General features: G+C 42.7%; 1 protein-coding gene across 3 annotated transcripts; it reads right to left on the reverse strand.

Annotated features, from left to right (window-relative positions):
• Positions 1 to 3957: 3957 nt before the first annotated feature.
• Positions 3958 to 23058, reverse strand: brsk1b (BR serine/threonine kinase 1b). Of its 3 annotated transcripts, none has more exons than XM_035530417.2 (19): positions 21607 to 23058; positions 20160 to 20254; positions 19806 to 19891; positions 19342 to 19482; positions 18543 to 18659; positions 18402 to 18435; positions 17687 to 17755; positions 16956 to 17102; positions 16630 to 16661; positions 16147 to 16311; positions 15636 to 15733; positions 14269 to 14419; positions 10763 to 10823; positions 9641 to 10235; positions 9476 to 9524; positions 9250 to 9373; positions 8949 to 9150; positions 8701 to 8790; positions 3958 to 8224 (listed from the first exon to the last, which is right to left on the reverse strand). In XM_035530417.2, exons 1-19 carry the CDS (start codon positions 21692 to 21694, stop codon positions 8034 to 8036), a joined length of 2535 nt encoding a protein of 844 aa, XP_035386310.1. In that variant the 5' UTR covers positions 21695 to 23058; the 3' UTR covers positions 3958 to 8033. The 3 variants fall into 3 exon arrangements, with proteins under 3 accessions (XP_035386310.1, XP_081567631.1, XP_026870525.2); XM_081711505.1 differs by having other exon boundaries at positions 22409 to 23057; XM_027014724.3 differs by having other exon boundaries at positions 9641 to 9923; positions 21607 to 23056.
• Positions 23059 to 24957: the final 1899 nt, after the last annotated feature.

Genomic DNA, 24957 nt, shown 5'->3' on the forward strand with positions numbered 1-24957 from the left:
CTGTATTTTGGCCAGCTGATAGATGGAGATATTCCTCCTAGAGTTTGTCTTTACCCCTTTGTCCGTAGCAGAGAACCAAGCCATAGAGGATTACATAACACAGGCTTTAGCGCAAGGATATATCAGACCATCCAAATCTCCTGCAGCAACTGGATTTTTTTTTTATTTTTTTTTTTTAAGAAAGACAGAGGTTTACGTCCATGTATAGATTATAGCGCGCTCAATGATGGCACAATAAAATACCCTTACCCAAATAACAGGGGTGCATTTCTTTACAAAGCTGGATTTGAGAAGTGCATATAACCTAGTGCAAAAAAAGGAGGGGATGAATGGAAAACAGACTTTGTAACGACCTCTGGACACTATGAGTACCAGGTACCATGCCTTATGGCATAACCAATGCACCTCACCAATTCACCTTCAGCCTTCCAGGCTTGCATAACTGATGTGATGAGGGACACTATTTGGAAGGTTCATTGTGGCATACATGGATGATATCTTACTCACCATCACTTTTGGAGCATGTCGATCAAGTAAGAAGGGTGCTAAAGAGACTACTGGAGACTACCAAATGTTTTTTTTCCATGCCAGGCTCGATAGTCACTGTTCTTTAATCTTTCATTTACAGATCACAGTCAGACCCGGCTCCTGGAAGCCCAAGGCAGATGCCCTCTTGCATCCACGAAATGAATAGTTCTTAAAATGTGATTGAACCATTAGCTATTTTGCCATCTGAGTGAATTATAGGAGCTGTACAATGGGACTTTGATGAGGACCTAAGGAGAGAATGACACAATACTACTGTCCCATCATCCTGTCCTGTGGAGAAGTTATATATGTTACCTTCTTTCCGAAATAGATTGATAAGTTGGGTTCACTCTTTGCTTACTGCCGGCCATCCTGGAGAGATTAAGACACAACATCTGATTGCATGCCAATACTGGTGGGAATCGATGAACAGGGACATACATGAGTTACATCTCTTCTTGTTTGGTTTGTGCCCAGTCCAAAACACCAATGACATTATCTGGTAAGCTGGTAAGTTGGTAAGCCTCTTCTCATATCAGTGAGACCTTGGTCACATACAGCTATAGATTTGCAACTGACCTCCCTAAATCAGAAAACAACACTACTGTGCTTACTGTGGTAGACCTTTTTTTTAAGGCAGTGAGATTTGTGCTTGTATCTGGTCTCCCATCTGCCTTTGAGACTACAGAGCTATGGTTCCAGCATGTGTTTAGGGTTTTGGGGATACCAGAGGATATCGTTTCTGACTGTGGACTGCAATTTACATGTCAGGTATGGCGAGTGTTTATGGAAAAGCTGGGAGTCATTGTCAGTTTAACCTCAAGTCATGACCAGCAAGGCGAGTGGTCAAAATACCTGGTGTGGACAGAGATGGCCCAAAATTCTATTGTTCATTCTACAACAGGTCTCACTCCCTTCCAGTGCATCTTAGGTTATCAGCCCCCGTTTGTGCCTTAGGACTTCAGCATCGCGTTCAGTTGATGAGTTGATGAGTGGATGCGAAAGATGAACACATATTGGACATGCCATAAGGAGATTTCAATGCAATGCAAACCATCAAAGGGCAACTGCTCCTGATTTTAAGCCTGGTGATACAGTGTGGTTATCCCCCAGAAAATTGCACCTCAAACCTGACACCTTCAAAAATGATAACCGGTAGCTCTGCAATGTACCTCCTGTAATTTGAAATATTAATGATTTAGGCCTTCTTAACCTTAAGAATCCTGTAGTTAAAGCAAACACAATCAAACATACACTCTGCTTTGAACCACAAACTTCACCTTAAGAGGAGAATTTGCACTTAGAGATAAAGAAAATGTGAGCCGTAAGTAATGTAGTAAAATGGTAAACTACAGAACAGAAATCTTTGAGATTGATGAGAAGAAGCAGGGGCAAAGAGTTTGTACATACAGGCACTAACCACTGTCCAAATTCAAAATGTGTCACTGGAGAGTGAAACCTTCTGCTTGAGTCCTTGACAAAGAAAAGTTTTCAGAAAAGCTTTGTCTAAAACTCAAGTGATTGTATAATTTACAATAGAATGCATAGAAGAATCATGGAAGGACTTAAGTAGGTTTAATAGTCTTTGGGTTTATCAGCTCTTAAATCAAAAATACTCTAAAAACTTTATTTAAAATTATTTATTTATTTTTGGAACTTTATTTGTTTATTTAAAAACCAAATTTATTACATAAAACATGTAATTGGCTCTGGAAGACTTACTATTTTAACAAACTCAATCTACAAATCAGTTCAATGTATAAAACCTTCAATCGTCACATCAGCAACACCATGCCACGCTTTACTCTGGACATACTGAAATGATCCCAAATCTTATACTGTCAGCTACAGTTGTGCTTGGAAGTTTGTGAACCCTTTTAAAGTTTATACATTTCTCAATAAATTTGACCTAAAACTTCATCAGATTGTCACACAAGTCCTAAAAGTAGATAGAGAACCAAATCAAGCAAATGAGACAAAAATATTAGACTAACACTTATTTATTGAGGAAAATGTTTCATATCTGTGTGGCAATAGTATGTGAATCTTTGCTAATCCACCTGCCCAGGATCTACATCAAAGATGTAGGAATGTCATTCGGGCTGGAGAAGTGAGGTCAGATAATAGTAAAAACAGAGAAAAAGATCAGGACTGAATTATAGCAAGGCCATATAACAGAGCTGGATGACAGCTACAAATACCTGAGGATTCTCCAATCACATGGGAACCATGAGGCTGAAACCAGAAGGACAGCAACATCCAAGTAAGATATGTCCTCAAAAGTCAGGTGAATGAGGTAACAACTTTCATTGCTTATGCTGAAAATAACATTTTCATTATAAACACATATGCCCTGCCAGTCATCCAATATTCAGCAGGTTTCCAGTGGCTGGCCAGTTGAAGAGCTGAAAGCTGCCACATCAAAACCAGAAAACCTCTCCCACAGAGCACTCTACCCCAAACTGAACATACACAGGCTACACACCAGCCGGTAGATGGGAGGAGGAATGAGGGGGGGAAAAAACCTTCAAAAGATAGGGGATATGGATACCATGGAAACAGAGGAGGTGCTATGGCAGAATAAGCCTCTCCCTGGAATGTGTCACCAGCAGATAGCAGGGGGCTGGCAAAATCCAGTCATACTAGTGGCTGGAAAAGGCAGGATTGAAGGACAGCGCATAATGTACTAATCATGGCAGCATAATATCAACACTAAGAGAAGACCCAAGATGTAGACTGTGCAATGGAGCTTTGAGAAAATTACGCACCTAGTAGCAGGACACACACTGCTAACAAGGAAAACACACACTGAGAGACACAACTAAGTGGCAGGGATCATACACAGGAACATATGCAAAGCAAATGAGTTGGACACCAACCAGTCCAAATGGAAGGAATCTTAGAGAGTGGTGGAAAATAACACACAGGAAATCCTGTGGGACCTCCAGATCCAGACAGATAAGCAGATAGTGATGAAGCAACCAGATCTCATGATAGTAGACAGGATGCAGACAACAGCAGTGGTAATAGATATGAGATTTCCAAGTGATGGAAACATCCAAGGAAAGGAAAGTGAAAAGTTAGGAAAATAATAAGGACTGAAAGAAATCGAGAGAATGTGAAAAGTTAATACCAAAGTTTTCCCAGTGGTGATAGGGGCACATGGGTCTGTAACAACTATATTGGAGGAGTGGCTCTAACAGATATCAGGAATGATAACATCATTCTCAGTCATAGAAACAGTGAAGGGTCTATGCTGTACCATCAAACTCCCTGCCTTCTGGTAGAAAAAAAGAAATTTCCACAATTTCCAATGGTGAGAAAGGAATTCTATATATTTATATATACTTCATGTTTACAACAAAGAAATAAGGACCCCCACCCCCCACCCCCACCCAAAAAGAGAGATTTCAGAAGAACACTGGGTCATTTTTATTTATGTTTATGATTCTTTATTTATCACAGGCAATAATAATAGTGCACTTTTATTTGTATTATAATACAGACATTTCTTTTTCCTCCTTAATGTGTTTTTTTCCCCAACTTAATGAATTCCATCCTCATTTGAAAAACATTGTTTCTACTGTGCGTGGGGATTGGGGGGAGAAAGAGAGTACAGATTTACAATCTTATCTGTTATAATCAATAATGATGCCGACAGTAATCAGTAATCATCAAGTAAGCATAGCATGAATAAAGAATGAAGACATGAGTAATGTTTACATCTCATAGTGATCAGATTTGGGGAGATGAGCATATATGTAGGGCAGACTGGGGGATTACAATGCTAGAAAACAGAGAAAGAGACAAAGTATACTGAGAGAGTATACTGGGAGAGTATACTGAGATAGTATACTGAGAGTATACTGAGATAGTATACTGAGAGAGTATACTTGGAGAGTATACTGAGAGAGTATACTGGGAGAGTATACTGAGATAGTATACTGAGAGAGTATACTGGGACAGTATACTGAGAGAGTATACTGAGATAGTATACTGAGAGAGTATACTTGGAGAGTATACTGAGAGAGTATACTGAGGTATATAAATTGAGCGTAAAAGAAACTGGGCTGAAGAAGCATGTGGAGCAGAGAGAATGTGAGCATGGGCATGGATTTAGTGTCCATGTGAAGGGGAAATGGGCAGGGCTAACATGGGTGAGGATAGGAAGGAAGTTGAACATTCAAACCCAAGAAAAAGTCAGACAAATGGGCAGAGTGATGGCATGTATAATTGAGCTTCACATTCACGCACACAGCCAGGGTCTCGGCCCTGAGACCCACCTCGCCACATCTCAACCCTCTGAGAGTTAACATCTATATACACTGCGTGACCTCACAGGCTTCTCCTGCTGCATTCCTTCATGTTCTTCTGGACATTTTTGTGCAAGTTTTTGCTGAACTGTGCCCATGTGTGAAGGCGGGGCGCGCGGGTGCCAACCATTTCGTGTGTCTGTGATTAAGGCATTGAGAGTATAATTCAGCCTGGACCAAATTCTCCTCTTTCTCATAACTGGTCCCCAACAGCAAACACGTCAAGCCAGCAGGTGGTGCTGGCTGTGTCAGACTTCACTGTGCCAGGCACGGTTTCCTCATTGTGCTGTTTATCATGTCTCCTCTTCATCAGAAAAACTTCATCAGTCTTTCTCTTTACATGATTTTTATTTTTTTTTTTTGCCACTGTGATGGTCTGACTGTATTGCTATTGTCCAAATTTTCATTATATATGTTATTCTTAACGGTGGTATGTGTACACAGTAAAATTATAAATTATATATTAACTCATACAACCCGAATATAGTCTTCACTGTGTTTTTTTCAGTGTACACTGGAGGTGTTGATTTCAGACTAGAGGTTTTAAAATGCACACAAAAAATGTGGTGTTTGGGGGAGTGAAACAGGAAAAGAGGTGGGATCAGGATAAAAGGGTAGAAGCAAGGATGGATCTAGGAGAAAATCTTAATTTCCTTTTTCTGTTCATTGCTTTCCTTGTATGCATAAGTTCAGGGAGACATGTGTAAGAAAGAAGCTTGTTTGGGGGAGGAAGAAGGCGAGGAGTATTCTGATTGAGTCCTGAGCAACAGAACAGTAGCTCATTGGAGAAAGCAGCTTTAGGTGGATCAGTTTTCCTCCAACCCCACACCTGATTTGAGCCTAATGAACCAAAAAGCCCCTCAGATCTGCACCCAGTCGTGCACTTCACTGGTTACCATGGGAGGGACTGGGCAGGGACAATTGGATGTCTTTTTCTTTTCTTGAAACAGTGCATTCCATTTTTTAAAAGTCCAGTTATCATTTATTTCATTTCAGTTATGTGAATGTAGAGGCAGCGCTTTCTCACTGGCACCAACTTCTGTTCAATGAGACTTTGTGTGCATGTGTGTGTTGGTTTGCGTGCTGGGTGTATGTGAGAGAAGGTGAGAATACTGCTTGCATTCAGTACATGGGTCTAGCCTCACGTATGCACGAGTCCAAAGCTTTGGGTTCTTTTGGTTAACATTCTCAAAGATGGAGAGAAAACAGAGGGTTGAAATGCTGACCTCCTTCTCGACCCCCTCTCTGGGTCTCCTCTGACTCTCCGATGGTCCTTCTCTGTTTGTAATGGTTTTTATTTCTTGGAGGATCTGTGATGTTTTCCCCACCAGGGACATAAAAAGTGTGAAATTCTTACTCAGTAGCTTTCTGAAGGTTCCTTTTTTGCTATTTTTTTTCCTTGTTATTTTGTCTTGTTTTTATTTTCTTAAAAGAAATGAAGTGAAATGAAAATGAAATGAGGAAACTTTAACAAAACTGAAATGGGAGGTTTAAGAACTTTTTGCATCATTGTTTTAATATATTTGCAAAAAAACAAAAAGCAAAAACACATATAACATTTATGCATTCATTTCTCTATTCTGGTTGCTTCACTGGTGCAGTGAACCTATTGGTGTGCCTGCTATGGTAAACTAATCCGAACAAACAAACAAATAATAAATAAATAAAATTAATATAAATGTAAATATATAAATAAATATCTTTTTTGTTTGTTTTTGACATTCGCTTGGTTCAGCTGCAAACACTTTGCTCCAGGGATAACAGCAGACAAAGTGTGTTTGGACCATCATTCATTGTCAGATGCTTGCCGTTTCTCAGTGGAAGACGAAGAGAGCGTTTCCATTCTCCTCATCTTTCTCTTCTTCTCCAAAACTCATACTCTGGATTTTTGTTCGTCTCTATTAGAGCTCCTTGTTTCCCTGTTCTGTCTCATTCTGGAGGCCTGTGAGAAGCTTTAAGCCTCATGAAACCTGTTCATGTTGGGAGCTTGTTAAGACTCTGCCACAGGTTGATGAAAGTATACAACTCCCCACACTATGTTTTATGATGCCAGTTATTATTTTCGATACAGTCCTAAATCTGCTGAGCATGCTTAATGGGTCACTGTTCTCAGTAAATTCTCAATATTTGAACCACTACACTCATTTCATTACATGAAGGCTTTGGTGTACTATAGTTTTATCATTTATGTTTTTCCTATGCTGATGTAGATGCATCACACAGGATAAAATACAGAGTCTGCAGTGCTTTGTAGTCTACAGTGCGTTGTAGTCTATAGTTCCTTGTAGTCTACAGTGCTTTGTAGACTGCAGTGCCTTGTAGACTGCACTGCCGTGTATTCTACAGTGCCTTGAAGTCTACAGTGATTTGTAGACTGCACGGCTCTGTATTGTACAGTGCTTTGTAGACTTCAGTGCTCTGTAATGTACAGTGCCCTGTAGACTGCACAGCTCTGTATTGTACAGTGATTTGTAGACTGCACTGCTCTGTAATGTACACTGCCCTGTAGTGCACTGCTTTGCTTTGTTCACAGTTATTTAACTCAAGCTGCTGCTTAGGAAGTGGGGATTCACAAAATTCTCGATTCACACTGATTTCTCTATGTTGATCCAGGTCATTCTCTTTGTTTTCATGATTCCCATCATTTCTCTTCAAAAGTGCAGACTACTGTGCTAAGCGAGATTTCTGTGTTCCACTCGTGTCAAATGACAGTGATGAAAATGGTGATGATGACGATGATGAGGATAAACAAAGAAACAATCATATTTCTCCCACCTTCTGAATAATCTCCTCTGTTGACTGATAGCTAGTTTGAGGATGGTGCAGCTTACTGTTGGCTTCAGATCACATTCAGACACCCATGGACCTCAAAAGCCTCGAAAAGTCCAGTGTTTTAATGAAGTTTATAATGAGAGCCTCTGTACTTTTAAAGTGTGAGTGACATCATAGTAGTTCCAGCTCTTTGAGTGTTTCTCATATATCCAGGTCGGGGGGGCTATAGTGGGTGAATAAGAACATCCATTTCCACGTCGATATGCTCCTAGTCCTTTTATAGCTGAATCTGGAATACAGGTTTACATTAAAGATGAATGAATGGGTGTGTCTGCCTGAGGGACTGTGAACAAAGAGGAAATTTCCTGGGTAGGGGTATAGGAGGGGGGAAAGGAGCAGGTGCAGTTCTGGAAAATTCCCTCAGGGCTGTGTTCCGTTGGAGGATAGCAGGCGGGTTTTGTCCTTGCCAGATCCCCTGCGTTGTAGCACACCCCCACTGCCTCCCTCTCCACGCTCCACCCTCTCACCACGGTCCCCGCCCCCTTCGGACCGGCGAGAGTTTTGGCGGGTAGGTGTGCCGGGGGGACGAGAGGAGAGCCCATTTTTCTCATCTGAGGAAAAGAGACAGAATATCAAGATATGCTACCATGGAAGTAATGTCCAATAAGTCTGAAATTACATCCCATTGCCTATTGTATCTTTGTCTCTATCCTCAGGAAAGGAATCCACCATCCTTTGCATTTACTAAACTGACCAAATTGTGCTAGACCACTTTCCCCTGATGGGACTCGCATTTGGACACAGCTGTCAACCGGCACATTATCCTGTCCTTCAGTCACACTGTGTCTTTGTCCTGAGCTGTATTTAAACACCTCACTCAGCTGAATCTCACTGTGACCGTGTCCCATGTATGTGTTTGAATTCAAGCAGCTGCCCCAAACATCTCCTACTCTGAAGTGAATTTTCTTCCTATGTAAGTACTTATTTTTCCTCTAAAAACAGTAGATTAGGTTTTATGGGACTGCATATATTGGCTAAGTTTTGGCAACCCTATTGAAGCAAATGCAGATGTTTTGGAAGGGCTCACCAGCTAGTGCCTGCACAGACGGCTGGTCATGGGTACAGAGCAGTTGGGCCTGAATGGTCTCAACCACCCTCTTAAACCTGCGACTTGGACCTATGACAAAATAGGTCAAAAATGGGTCCAGAACAGGTCCAAAACACGTCAGATGAAATACATCCCCCCCACCCCTCGACAGAATGACTCAGACCTCATTACAATGCATCAGTGTACACAATAGCAACGAAAATGTGTCTCTTTGTGTGTTTACGTACCTGATATGAGGGTAAAGGTGACACTGTAAATGCCACTCTCCCTCTTTCCTTCTCTTTCCCTCTCTCGCGCCCTCTCTCCTTCAGAAAAGGCAATGTCCACCTGAAATTTGACAGGCTTCTGGAAGACAGATGACCCCCCCGAGGATTTGTATTCCGCCCGGAAACTGGTCTGAGAAATTACACTGTGGCTCAGGGAGGGGATCTGGAGAAGAGAGACCACATGTTTAGGGACCGCCATTCTATGTGAGTTTTGCAAATAAGATCATCCTCCATGTGAGAAGAGGAGAGGAGAGATACTAACTGATAGAAAGGCATGGACAATGTCAGCTTTGATAGAACTGAGAGGCTTGTCTCTGATCACCACAAAAATCTGCTCCTCCTTCTCCAGACTGATAAAATTCCCAAACCAAGACTTCTTAGCCAGTCTACAGGGAACAGAAGACAGCATTAACACATGGGACTCTAAGGCACATTTCAATGCAAAAAACCACACAATCATTCCACCACTCCTATTGCTAATTACTCACTCTGGGCTTGATTCTGGGGTTAGACTGGACATGTCTTCTGATGTAGGAACTACAGAAACAGAAGTGAAACAATTCTGCTATGAGCACAGAAAAATGTTATGGGTGCTGTTAAAAACAGGTAAAGCATGCTTGTGGATACGCTGGATCCCATAATGCACATCTCACCTTGCAGCTTGCGGCGGTGGAAGCGAGGTGACCCCAGCAGGTTGTTCTTGAATGAGTTGAGGCGGGTCCTCCAGTGTGCGGAGCTGCTGGCAGCCATTCCGCTCCCTCCACCAGGGCTGGTGGGTGGGGTAAGAGACAGGGAGCCACCGCCCACACCGCCGCCCCCTTCGGCCCGTGAGGAGGAGGATGAGGAAGAGGAAGAGGGTGGGGTGGGAGGGGGGTGCTGCGGGTGATGCACGGGGGTCCCCAAAGGGGTGGTGAGCGGGGAATCCTGCGGGGTGACCTGCGGTACATGGGCAGAGTTAGGATAGATGGTCTTAGTGACAGACTTCAGGACGGAGGGGGCGGGGAAGAAGAAGAAGCGGGGGATGGGGGAGAGGAGCGGAGAGGGAGAGGGGGAGGAGGAAGGGGGCGTCTGCAGAGGAAGTGACTTCATGGACTGCAGGTGGGGTCGGTCGGAGGCCGCTTTGGAGGGCAGGGTCTGGGTTTTTGGGTCGGGCACGCGTTGGGTTGCCCGGGGTGCGGTGGCGCTTCCTGCTTTGGGGTCTTTGGACTGGGTGGTGACTTCTGATTGGCTGAACGTGAAAACTGGACTCTGACATGGCGGAAGAGAAAGGACAGAAGAATGGAGGGGGCAGAAGAATGGAGAGATGGAGAGAGCAATGGTGATGAAAGTTAATGAAAGCTATGGTTTATGATTAGCAAAGAACAGAGTTAAACTGACCATGAAACTGTGTTAGGAAAATGGTACGTTTGACCAGACCAAAAACAAATAGGTCCATGAAAACAGTCATTTGTTATTGTGTTTGCTGCAAGTTAATTGATTAGTGGTAAAAGATCAAGTGGTGTGTGTGTGTGTGTGTGTGTGTGTGTGTGTGTGTGTGTGTGTGTGTGTGTGTGTGTGTGTGTGTGCATGTCTGAGTCAGCAGGGTACATGGCATGAATCATGACTCCAAATGGAACAGTATGAAGTAGACACATACTAACAAAACAGAGCAACTAACCGCAGTCAGGCTTAACTGCCCTTGACAAAGGACCAAAGCCAGAGTCAATCACTGTAATTCTCTAGTTCAGTGGTGTGGAGAAGCTGCTCTAGTGCATGTAGAGGAGTCAGTAACTTACTCTGGGGCTACTGAGGGGACTGGAGGAGAGTCCCGTGGAAGCACCGCTGACGGAGCGTGATCTGCCCAAACACAGAACAAAACAATGTTACAGTAAGACAGGACACTGCCCAAACACAGATCAAAACAGTGTTACAGTGAGACAGGACACTGCCCAAACACAGATCAAAACAGTGTTACAGTGAGACAGGACACTGCCCAAACACAGATCAAAACAGTGTTACAGTGAGACAGGACACTGCCCAAACACAGATCAAAACAGTGTTACAGTGAGACAGGACACTGCCCAAACACAGATCAAAACAGTGTTGCAGACAGAGAAAGGACATACACTGATCAAAACAGTGCTGCAGTGAGACAGAACACTGCCCAAAGACAGAACAAAACAGTGCTGCAGACAGAGACAGGACATACACAGATCAAAACAGTGTCACAGTGACAGGACACTGCCCAAACACAGATCAAAACAGTGCTGCAGTGAGACAGGACACTGCCCAAACACAGATCAAAACAGTGTCGCAGTGAGACAGGACACTGCCCAAACACAGAACTAAAAAGAGTGCTGCAGTGAGACAGGACACTGCCCAAACACAGAACTAAAAAGAGTGCTGCAGTGAGACAGGACACTGCCCAAACACAGATCAAAACAGTGTCGCAGTGAGACAGGACACTGCCCAAACACAGATCAAAACAGTGCAGCAGTAAGACAGGACACTGCCCAAACACAGATCAAAACAGTGCAGCAGTGAGACAGGACACTGCCCAAACACAGATCAAAACAGTGCAGCAGTGAGACAGGACACTGCCCAAACACAGATCAAAACAGTGCAGCAGTGAGACAGGACACTGCCCAAACACAGAACTAAAAAGAGTGCTGCAGTGAGACAGGACACAGAACAAAACAGCGCTGCAGTGAGACAGGACACAGAACAAAACAGCGCTGCAGTGAGACAGGACACAGAACAAAACAGCGCTGCAGTGAGACAGGACACAGAACAAAACAGTGCTGCAGTGAGACAGGACAGTAACATACATGGTGTTTCAGATGAGGAGACAACAATGAGGTAAAGAATTTTGACTACTGATATTTGTAAGTGCATGGTTCTTTTGAACCTGGAAATGTTTTTGTTGGTTTTTGCTGGACCACCTAGCCAGCCAGCCTAGAAGTTTAGAGTTGAGCTAGAGTTAGAGGTGAAAGTTAGATAGTTAAGATGTGCTGTTTGTGTGGGTGTGTCTGCTTGCTTCAAATAAAAAGCTAAGTAAAGTGGTGCAAGGATGTGCGAGTTTGTTTCTAACAACATAGCTACTGGCCAAACTTCTCGATCATTATGTCATTTACTTTCACAAAGATAGAGAATGTTGGATATAGTTATTTCAATATTCCAACATTTTAAAATAATGTGGGATGTTTGTGACAACATAAATAGTGATATAATAATTATTAAGCATATATATTAGTATATAATAATAATGTATAATTATAACTAATAGTAATATCATTGTTATTAATTCAGCCTGTTCCACTTTGTGCAGTGTGAAAAATAATATACATGTTTGCCATTAGACAAACACAAGCCACTTTCAGGAAGTCAACAGGCATATTCATGAGTTAGTGAGCTACATAACTGTCATGATTGGTCCCTTCTTGCTTCCATGTTCCATGATTTCCTTGTCATGTTTCTTTCTCCATTTCGTTCCAGTCCTTGTTTTGGTTTTCACCGTTCATGATTTGCACCTGCGCCTTGTGTTCATTAGTTCATGTATTTAGACCCTATCTTGTTCCCAATGTCTTGGTTTTTTTAAGCCTTCGTTTATGTTAGCCCATGTGTTATTCTAACTGTTTGCTTATCATTACTACCATGTGTTATAGCCTGCTTCCCCTGTTTGCCTTTGTGTGTTTTTGGTTTGTTTATCATGTATCCTTGTACTCTCCGTAATGACTCAATGACCCTGGACCATTATAACGACTCTGAATCTAGATTTGCCCCCAATAAATCTCACTCTTCTCTGCACATGCGTCCACCCCCTTACCACTCACCGTTACAATAACAAGACACATTTTACCATATCAACTATGTGTCAGCCACTGCATTCAAGCAGTTTGGTGAAAAACCTGCTCTGTAATTATCTTATTTTCCCCAGGCTTTATGGTCTTTTTATATTCCACACCACTGCCACAGCATAAACAAGCAATCCTATTTAACATTTATTGCAAGCTGTGGTTATAACTAACTAAGTACAGAGTGGACTAATATTTTTGGCCCTCTACACAGCATATTAGCTTGCCAGATAGCAAGCCTCTTGAAACCAAGGCACAAAACTCTTCAATTCTCTCGCATTTCCGAGCTTTTCAGATGCCGTAGAGTGGATCCTTGTTTTGTTATTGAAAGTTGCTGTGCAGTGGATGGTGGTCTGGTGAAACCAGGATCATTTATATATTCATCCACACTAAAATGGTGTTTTATACCCCTGAAAACACATATTTTCAAATCAGTTCTCCAAACTGTGATATGCTGAAAATGCAGCTTTGGTGTTGGTAGTGTGGACAAGGGAAAGGTAGCTTTTAGAAAACACTTATTTACAGTGGTCATCTGACCACTTTTATTTTCAGGGGATCTGGAGCAGGAATGTGCAGCTGTCAAATCTGCAGCAATTACACGATGCAATCATGTCAACATGGATCCAAAGTTTAAAAGAATGTTTCCAACATCTTGTGGGGAATCCATAACACAAAGAATCAAGGAGGTTCAGACAACAAATGGGGTCCTACCCAGTATTGTAACGGATGCCCGAGTGCCGCAGGGTGTGGAACAGGACGCACAGACTCCCTCAACTTTGTGCAACATTTAATGACATTGAACACATAGGAAAATGGTGGCACTCACACGTAACATTAATAGTGAACATAAACACAATTAACGCTAAGCATTAACATAGGCTAGGCAAACAAATATAATGGCTACACAAACCTGGTACGCAGCTTGCCGTACCACGTGACTCTTGGGGTGGGGGGGTGGGTAGCGTCGTAACAAGTATAAGTACTGGGTTTCTAACACAGTGGTCAGTGTTAACACTAGTTAGTTGACCAGCCAACAGCTAATTGTTTAAATTATGCAGCAGTCTCTGATAACATTGAATTAATTGACATTAGCCTGTGTTACTTGCTAGCTGAAAATCACTGTTACAATTTTGGAATAAGCAAAAAAAAAATGGTTTTATGGTATTATGTTTGCCTGCATCCCTAGTACCCTTTGGAATTTAGATCTCTCTACTTACAATACAGACATATTCATGTAGTAATTTCCATCAAGATAAATTAAAGAGACCTAATCTGTATTTTATCTTACAGTATTTTCAAGAACCTACTCAGTAACATTATCAGTACTTTCATCATTCGTCATTACAATTTTTGTTACCAAAATTAACACTGACCATCTATATCTGTGTGCGTGCTTGTGTGCACGTGTGTGCTTGCGCATATGTATGTGTATGTGTGTGTGTCCGTACCTCTGGCTGTGTGCGGAGTTGTCCAGGGCCCTGCGGGGTGGGGAGGGAGATCCCTGCTCTGTCACACTCAGCACCTCTAGGCTCTTCCTCTCCGGCCGACAACGGCCATGACGGCTCAGCATGGGTGAGTCCACACGTTTACGCGGAGGATCTGAGACACATGCACACACACACACACACACACACACGTATCCATACTCTGTACCTCATACATTTACATTTACATCTACATGTACAGCATTTGGCAGTCGCCCTTATGCAGAGCGACTTACAGAAGTGCTTTGGAGTCTCTATAAAATACACATTCTCATGTGATAGTAGGTCCGTGTTAAGAATACTATCAAATCCTTTGCTCGAGTGGAAACAGTAAATGGTTTTTGTGCATATTTATGTGCTCAGTGACTTAGCGAAGAGGGGAGTCTTAAGTCTTCATTTGAAGACTGCCAGTCACTCAGTTGTACAGACAGCCAGGGGAAGTTCAGTTCATCACCTGGATGCCAGGACAGAGAAGAGTCTTGGTGCGTGTCTTCTTTAGTGCAAGCTCACTATGTCTGCGTGAGCCTCAAAGCCTGAACGTTTGCTAACAAAGTATAAGAATGCTTTTCTGACAGTGATAAGCACCTCCTCCATATGATTATGCTCATGGACTTACATGTATGTTGGATGACTTTAGTCTTTCGTTACGCAGAGACTGAAGTCTGGGATAAAGACCCTGAGGAAAATACCCCCTTTTAGCTGTCCATTCCCAAACTCCCTTCCACTCTTTGGGACCCCATCTACCCTTCTCCTCTCTATGTGAGTTTTGGCTTCTGCAGATCACGTTTAAAAATACCAGATGTGGTCATTGAAAATGTTCCACTGGCAGAGTGTTGACCCTACCTGTAACATGCTTCATGAGACTTTACTGCATTTCCTGCAAATACCTAACTGGCGGTATGTTTGGTATATGACCTTTGACCCAGCCTTCTGGTCCACATAAAACCGTGCACCAGTCAACTTGTCTCACAAATCACGCCCTTATGTCCCTGCACTCACAACTATGTTACCTCCAGAACTACAGATGGACGTACTTCTTCAGTGGCTGCATGTGTCAGCCTAGGCAGACAGAGCTCCCACCTCTGCTTACTCAGCAACTTCCATCTTTAATCTTTCTTTGATTGGTCAGTAATGTGATGTGTGGTTTTGTATTTTCTCTCTTATGAATTGTCATTTTTTATTAGTAGTAGACAAGTAACTTCTAAATATGTCTTGTCGTTTTCGTTATTTGAATATCATCCACTTAAATATCATCCACTCACTCAATTGGGGGTATGCTCTTACATAGGGTGGTGTGTCATATGTTGTCATAGCAACATCTGCTCTCTCACCAATATCATTTCTGGGAGGAAGGTCCTCATCCTCATAACTGGGGTAGCGCTCCTTCCTGTCCAGCAGCAAATAGTAGATCATCTTCTCCTGATTTTCTCTGAGAGACAGGGAGAGAGGGAGACAGAAACAGAAAGAGAGAGCAAGAGAGAGTTGAGAGGGAGGAAGTGACAGTGCTATAACAATCTATGATGTTATAATATGTGCATTTCCCATTTCACCTTGATTTCCTATTTGTGGAGACTATGGAGACTAAGCAATGTTGTGAAAAAGGTGATGTCATGCCAGGTGTCACCAGGTTAAATATCTTAAAATTGAAGATGTGATAATAAAATTATAGCCATCAAGGAATGAACACAAAAAAAAACTTTCAGAGCACAGTGTTACACACCCACATTAGTTTTAGATTCCCTTTTCTTAACCAACTAAATGTTTACAGTGATCCATGGGCTTGACTGTCTAACAGTTACCATGGCACCATAGCCGTGTGTGTAGACATAAACACAGACTCACTCTTCACACTGAAGGTCCCGGGTGAGTTTCACGCGATCTCTGAAGCAGCCCAGAGAGTGCATGCTTTCCAGTACATCAGGATCCAGCTCTGTCAAAGACAGAATCCTCCTCACACACACCCGCCTCGGAGGGGGCCGCTCGGGACATGGCTCATTCCTGCCCCCCCTGAGGGTAGGAGGTGGGTAGTGAGAGGGGGAGAAAGAGAGGAAGAGAGGTATAGTGTGAGTGAGAGATAGAGAGAGAGAGAGAGAGAGAGAGAGAGAGAGAGAGAGAGCAAGAGAGAAAGAGAGAAATATATAGTATGTGTATACTGGTACTATAAACTTAAATATTAGTCCATAGCTTCCATAAACAAACTTGGAACATGTCACTACATGTCAGAACAAATGTAATACCAAACTCAAAGGTAACTATAACTGTAACTATATATCTGCAATCTACATATGCAAACTTCAGAAACATACAGGTGTAGTCAGTACTTACTGATACCAGGGGTGTTTTTGTATTGCTTCCAGCTGTGAATAGACAAACAATAGAGTTCTTAAACATACATCATATATATTGCACAGTCACAAAGTGTGTTTTGTGTCTGTGTGTGTCTGTGTTTGTGTGTGTTTGTTTGATGAATGTATATGTATGTGTGTGTGTGTGTATATGTGTGTGTGAGAGTGTGTGTTTGATGAATGTGTGTGTGTGTGTGTGTGTGTCTGATGAATGTATGTGTATATGCGTGTGTGAGAGTGTGTGTTTGATGAATGTGTGTGTGTGTGTGTGTGTGTGCGTGTGTGTACTCGCGAGTGTGCCAGTACCGTGAGGCGTTTCTCGGGGTCCACCTCAATCATACCCCTCAGGAGGGCCTGGCAGTCCGGTGGGATGAAGTGGGGCATGTGGAACACACCACTCTTCACCTTCTCCAGCAGCTGCCGCAGGTTATCATGGTCAAAGGGCAATGCTCCCTGCAGGGGTCAGGGGTCAGAGGCCAAACACTCCTACACTCATTCTGTAAAACTAATGTGTCAGCTGGAGCCATTTGGACCAAGTTCATAAGCACATACATATGTTAGAGAGAAAGTAGAAGCAGTCATAAAGGGACATGTTAGACTGAGATGAGAGAGAGGAGAGAGAGAGGGGCGAGAGAGGGGAGAGATGAGAGAAAGAAGACAGAGGAGAGAGGAGAGAGAGATGAGAGGAGAGAGAGAGATGAGAAAGAGGGGAGAGATGAAAGATGAGAGAGAGAAGACAGAGGAGAGAGATGAGAGAGGGGAGAGATGAGAGAGAGAAGACAGAGGAGAGAGAGGAGAGAGAGGGGAGAGAGATGAGAGAAAGAAGACAGAGGAGAGAGGGGGAGAGAGGGGAGAGATGAGAGAGATGAGAGAGAGAGAGATGAGAGAGAGGGGAGAGATGAGAGAGGAGATGAAAGATGAGAGAGAGAAGACAGAGGAGAGAGAGGAGAGAGAGAGTGGAGAGAGATGAGAGAAAGAAGACAGAGGAGAGAGAGGGGAGAGAGGGGAGAGATGAGAGAGGAGAGCTGCCCACTCACCACCAGCAGAGCAAAAAGGATGACCCCACAGCTCCACACATCCGCCCTGCGGCCATCATACTTCTCCCCCTACCCCAGCACAACACACATCTGTTACACACACTTCCTCTCTTCCCCTCACACACACACACCTCCCGCTTTAACAAAAGTGTTTACTTAAAAACCACCTCATAGGTGTACAATTAGCGTTCACGACCTATGCAGTGACGTGCACATTGTGTGTTAGCTTTCTTTCAGCTTTACATCAACATGTCATCAACCTAGTAGAGACACAGACAAGCTTAATCACCAGAGAGCCTGATGAGCTCCTACCAAGTCAGGTCAGACCTCCTGATAAGCACCTACCTAATCCAGCCCCTGTACCACATCCATGCCAGAGTCAATGCTGTACTGAGAATGATCTGCCACCCAAATAGTATCTGATTCAGCGGTAGTGCTGTGACCAATTTGTCATTAATGGGAAAGAATCTTGCTGGCAAACTGCACATGCCAACAGACAAGGGTCATAGTACAGTATATAACTGCAAACTTATAAAATACACCTGTAAGAATGGTAGGTGCAAGGCAGGTGTTTCTAAATGCAGTGGGTGGTGAGTGTTCACGACTGTATATAATATTAAAATTAAAGACAAATATGCATGTAAAGTCCTGCTTGAGACTGGAGTGCAAGTAAGCACTGATTCCAGTTAAGCAACAGATGAAGGGGTGGTCTTACCCTAATGACCTCAGGGCACGCATAATGAGGAGATCTGAAATTACATAACACACAGCATGAGTGCCATTTCAGGTGTAACATTTTATTTGGCAGCCCCGGCATGGCCACACCCCCATTAGGTCGCACGCACAGAAAACTCACCCACAGCTGGTCTCCAGCAGACTGTCCCCCACCTGCAGAGAAGCCATGCCAAAGTCAGCAACCCTGATATTATTCTTTTCATCCAGCAGGAGGTTCTCTGGCTTCAGATCTCTATGACTGAGAGAGAGAGAGAGAGAGAGAGAGAAAGCCAGATAGAAAGGGAGAAAAAGGAAGGAACAGAGACAGATAGAGAGACAGACAGAGGGAAAACAGTTCAGTATAGAAGATGAGTGACAGAGAGAAAAGGTGGTAACTAGAAAAGTGTAAAGGAAAAAGAAAAATGATCAAACATAAAATGAATGTGCGTGAAAATGCTGGATCTGTACTCTCTACTGGTAGCCTTGTTTCTATAGATGAGCCCAGTAATTCCATATAAAAGTGGAATTGTTTCATTAACATGGTGCATGGTGTAAGAAAACTTTAACAAATGTTAAACATCCCTTCAAATCTGTCACATGCTGTAATGCAGAACATCATTATGAACAAAGACACAAAAATCTAATGAAAAAATAATGCTTACAGATTATCGGTTTAATAAAACCTCGCATCTCGCATGATTATATTCTGGATTTTTTTCAGCAAATAAATTAGAGTTAGTTGCATCAATTAGTAGTAGTGAGATTACCAATTCCAATTAAACAATATTACATAAAATAAATTTGCATGCACACTTCACAAACAAATTTTTTTAATAAGAACAATTAAACACAGACCAGGTCTTAAATGCAGCAGGTCTTATTTGTAGCATCTAGACACTGCTGAGATCTTTGTAAGAAAGGTTTTTATGTGCTGGATTTACCATATGGAGTGACTGTGGCAGAAGTCCAGAGCTGAGATGATTTGTCTGAAGAACTTTCTGGCCTCTTTAGGAGTCAGTCTGCCTTTCTTCACCAGGTAGTCAAAGAGCTCACCACCAGATACATGCTCCAACACTAGATACCTGAGACAGAAAGAGAGAGAGAGAGAGAGAGAGAGAGAGAGAGAGAGAGAGAGAGAGAGAGAGAGAGAGAGAGAGGAGGCAAAAGAAAGTTACAGAAAGCAAGTAAAAGAGAAGGGGAGGGAGAGCAGATGGAGGAGTGAGAGAGAGTGAGGGAGACAGGGAGACATACCACAAGGTTCCAGTAATGCACAGACAACATACAATCATACAAATTTACATGCATGAACACATGCTTAAAATCATAAGTATATATCCATACACATGCACACACACATCACACACACACATACCCACGAAGAACAGGTGTTTATATTTCTACTTACAGGTACTTGTTGTTCTCATACACGTCGTGAAGCTTAAGAACATGGGGATGCTCGATTAGTTTCAGAATGGCTATCTCTCTCTCCACCTGCCAGTATGGTGGGTGCAGAAGAGGATGGAGAGTGACGAGGGAAGAGGAAAAATAGAGAAAGCAACTACGTTGAGTGCACAGAATAACAAAGAAAGCTGAGAATGTCAGGACCACGTTTGTATTCTCAGATTTGCAAATTACTTTTAATTCCAGCAAAATATACACAGACAAAGCAGAAGTTAGTATTAATGTGTAGGCGCACGCGCGCGCGTGTGTGTGTGTGTATGTGTGTGTGTGTGTGTGTGTGTGTGTTCATAACCCCTACCTTCATTAGAACTGATTCTGATAGCTTCTCTCTGTTCACTATTTTTATAGCCACCTTCTGTCCTGTAATGCAGTGAATTCCCAGCTTCACCAGGCCTGATGAAAAAACCACAGAATCCATTCTTTAATCAGTATGCTTCTTATTACTGACTTCCCAAACTGTTTCATACACATTTTTACAGAGGACATTGGATACTGAGTCTGTACAACACAACTCATTCATTCATCATCTTCTAAATTGCTTAATCCAATCAGGTTCGCAGGGGACCAGAGCCTATCCTGGAATCACAGGGCAGAAGGTGGGAACGAATATTGGACAGGGCACGAATCACAGAGTACACGCACACACACCAGGCACATGCACCCACACACCCAGCCAATTTAGAGAGACCTAGCATGCACGCCTTTGGTACATAGGAAGACAGTGGAGTAGCTGGATGAACCTCACGCAAGCACAGTGTTAGATACCCAGATGAACCTCACGCAAGCACAGTGTGAGATACCCAGATGAACCTCACGCAAGCACAGTATGAGATACCCAGATGAACCTCACGCAAGCACAGTGTGAGATACACAGATGAACCTCACACAGGCACAGTGTAAACATGCAAACTCTAGCCATTGAGAAACCAGGCCAGGAATCGAACCCGGATCACTGGAGTTGCTCGGGAGCTGCTACAGTCTGCACATAAATACTTCAAAAGCTTCAATACAAGTGTCACATAAATACTTCAAAAGCTTCAACACAAGTGTCACATAAATACTTCATATTCTGAAGGGTCCCATCCTCCACTCCTTCACTCCTCTTCCCATAACAATGCACACACATCACTTTCAAAAGTGTTTCATGAGAAACAGATGAACTTTACTGTAATCGTGGGTTACACATGACCCCACATGTACTAATATAACCTGATCCAGGTCCTGACCATGTTGTTTGCCAAACAGAACCTCAATGTTTAAAAAAGCCACAATCTGGTACTCCCAGAACTGTCACGCTGCTAATATGGCCCACTACACGCATACTGTCATTCACTCGACTGCTGAAAGTAATTCCATACAGGCCAAAAAGTAATATTCCTTATCGTCAGCTAAATTCCACAACACGCCACACGCTGACTGCAATTGTACAGTATGGTTTCAATAAAACACCACAAGGGGTTTGGCCATTAGAAGCATTCATGAAGATGAAATACAATTTTTCATTTAAGCAGTGCTTTGCCACGCAGTTATGACTGAATAAATGAATGAGGATCAGATCTTACAGTCAACTACGCCTATATGCTGCTACCTGTACGCCCCGCCAGTTAGTCCTCCTGCAAACTATATTGTTTGATTTCTCACAAATCTATTCATGCATTAAAGGTTTGAACTTTAATTGTAATCTGCTTAATCATATTCGTTAATACTGAAATTTAATAGAGGCGGTACCAGTGATGCGTTCTTACCTGTCTGGCCTTTGCCCAGCGTCTTCTCCAGACGAAAGGGCCCTACGTACTGAGCCGGCTGACTCCCCGACAACTCCTTACTGGACATTTCGTTCAAATTCGGTTTTTATAGGGCAACACAATGCAGAGTTCACTGTATTTTCAAAATAAATCCACGACCGTCTGTCCTGCGCACGGAAGCGTACCGCCGTAACGACATTACAGACGGACGGCTCGCGATTATTCAGGGAAAGCTGGACGCTGTAGTCGCGAGATCAGTGGCCTACTCTCAAGCCCTTGCGCCGGCCTGTTCGCAGTCCATGGAAATAATTTGGTAAATATTTTAAATCAAATCTGGTTTTCCCGGACGCCGTAGTCCAAATTGCAAGTGATAAGGCAAACAGAAAGGCAAAATTACAGTTCCGAGTAAAAGTAGAGCCTGTTAAAGAGATGGAAAATAATACAGGAGACACCTTTGTGCTATATTTCATCAAACTGTAAGGCGATATAATAGGACTAGATTGAACGATTTAGATAAACCTGGTGAAGAACATTTGTAGATATTGTGGGAAATAGCTATAGGTTAATCGTTTAAAACGACAGAGGGCAGCTAATGTAGCGATAAACTGGTGAAATCAATAGTTGTTCAAATTACTTTCGCTAAACAAAGGGCGCATTTTTGTAGATCGTTTTAGTCGCGGGACACTGTGGAGTCACTAATTCAAATATCGCTAATACTATATTGGATATGATGGCTGACCTAGTTATTGACAAGCTGATCATATCACCCTAAGCGAAAAGCCTGTCATCTAATAGATAGTACCTTATCCATCTTTGACACCTCCAAATGTGTTCCGTCTCTTTTCCTTTTAACAATGCCAACAGCCCCACTCCAGGAAATAACTGAATTAGAAAGGAGATGTGCGTTATGGGCATCTAATACACCCCGGTTTATTCCAGGCCTCGCATCCGGAAATAGAGGAAAATAGTAATGTAGAAGACAACCACCCTATCGGCACTGGCGCAGACAAACATGGATTGCTCGTTCGGCAATCTATCCACTTCGAGGTGTCCAAAAACCGTCAGGTCTATTTAGACCTGTTCTGCGGGAACACTTTGACTAGAAAATGTTTCTCCGAGTGAAAGCAGCATCTCGGTATCTGGAACTGGCGTAGTAGCCTCCTCTCCCCTTTCTCCCTCTGTCTCTCCCTCCCTCCCTCGCAGCTTATGTGCATATCACAGCATCTCCTCTCGGGCTCTTCCTCGCGGAGTCGCGGTCGCAAATCTCGATCCGGTGTTTTTTTTATTGCCCTGCTACGTTCAGTTCAAATGCGTCGTGTCCGAGTCGCACGTCTCACTCCTTCTGACAGTGCTCTTTTTTTTTTCATCGCTCCTCGTCTCTCTTCCTTCTCCCCATCCGATACGAGCAGCATCAGCATCCGGGTTTCTCTCGGCCCGTGTTCCCCTCCCTTCGCGATGCCCAGTGAACCAGTAAAGGCGCCGCTCAGCCCCATACCCTGTGCACCCTCCCTACTAACCAGCGACGCTGATGGATGAGATCATCCTGCTCAGTGTTCGAGCTATTTGTCTCTTAGCATTGATTGGCACGACGCATTTACTTATTTTTACGTAGTTATTCGGAATATTATGACAGTCCTACCAGTCCTGAATGAGATGAGCTAATTGAGCAAGCCTAAGTCATCGGTAAAAATAAATAAATAAATACATTTTTAAAAAAGCATAATAAAGGCTACTGTGTGTGTGTCTTTGTGTTTGTGTGTGTGTGAGAGAGAGAGAGAGAGAGAGAGAGAGAGAGAGAGCGTGAGCGCACTGTTTGACCCTCTTGAGCCATTCATGGAGTGCAAATGCAATAAACCACTGGGCGCATACTGTTCTCGCTCAAGCGCCGAAATTCCGTGGTGCGGCATTTTATCCGCATGCCACGGTTCTGCGCACGACCTCTAGGTGGCAGCAGACACACGGACTTCTATCTGTGTTTAATGAAACACTCTTATAGAGAGTAAGACACAAAAGTAAAGCTTTTGAAAATATGCTCTTTATCTGAGACATATTTGATAGTCTTGTTTTGTCTGCCAGTGCTATTAATACAGCAATTTGATTTCAGACAACAGGAGGCATAACTCTCAACACTAACAATTTTCAAAAATAACATGTTTAATTGTTGTCATTTAAAGTTTAACAATAAGCAAATTTGCCTGGAAAAATGTTTATTTTTTAATTTCAACATTTAAAGATGCAAAAATATTTCAATAATAATTTAGGATCAGTAGTTTTGGGACTATCATATTGTCTACCACTGCAGTTTGAGAAAAGTATTCTGAAGAAAAACAAATGTGTTTCCACTTAATAAAAGAAACCAAAAAAATAAAACTGGATTTATATTATGAACTGCTTTGTTGATCCTTACTCAACAAACAAGTCTTCAAAATGGACACTTCTCAGACCTGTATTTTGTATATTGCTGTGGAAGCTTATAGCAAATCAGTTATTTGTACTCTGGGCCCTGCCTCTTGTGAGTTGGGGATTTCAGCAGAGTGGTCTGATTTCCTCTTAGGCCTAAATGCCAAAGCCTGCAGGGTTTCTGGCTTCCCCATCCGACTGCCAAGTGCCACAAGACGCATGGGCCCACCTTCTGCTTCAGGTAGCACCTCCGACTGGGCACAGTCTTGTAGTGTCTGGAATGCATAAATGTTTCTTTCTTCCAGAGAGGTCCCTCCATATGTACACATAGCTCTGGCCTGTGTAGGATGTAACATAGTCAGTCCAAAGTAGTTCACCTTTAATGAAATGAGTGTCCTGCATTTGTGTGCACTGGGGGGATGGTTGCATTCATACATGCAGAGCATGCTGCTGTGAAGCTGGTATAGGCCAGGATATTTACATTTGCATTTGCATTTACATTTACATTTATGGAATTTAGAAGACACTGTTATCCAGAGCAACTTACAAAAGTCCTTTGTCATTTACTCATAGAATGAATGGGTTAGTATAAGTATAAGTACATTGCACATTGTGTATATAATCATAATATACATATATTGTACATACATTGTTAATATATTTTGCACATACATAGAATATATATATTTCTCTTTGCATATATATATTTCACATATATAGAATATCTATATTTCTCTATCCATCCCTGTTTTCTTTTCCTCAGTTTGGACAGAGCACTCTCCACCATTTCATTCCGAGTTATACTGTGTATGACTATGTATGTGACGAATAAACCAAACTTGAAACTTGAAACTTGTATGCACACACTCTAACACACACACTGACATGGCCCACACAGTAACACACATAGTACCACACACAATAACACGGTTCACACAGTAACACACTAAT

The sequence above is a fragment of the Electrophorus electricus genome, chromosome 3, assembly GCF_041902795.1.
Source record: "Electrophorus electricus isolate QZ-2024a chromosome 3, ASM4190279v1, whole genome shotgun sequence".
Lineage (NCBI taxonomy): Eukaryota > Metazoa > Chordata > Actinopteri > Gymnotiformes > Gymnotidae > Electrophorus > Electrophorus electricus.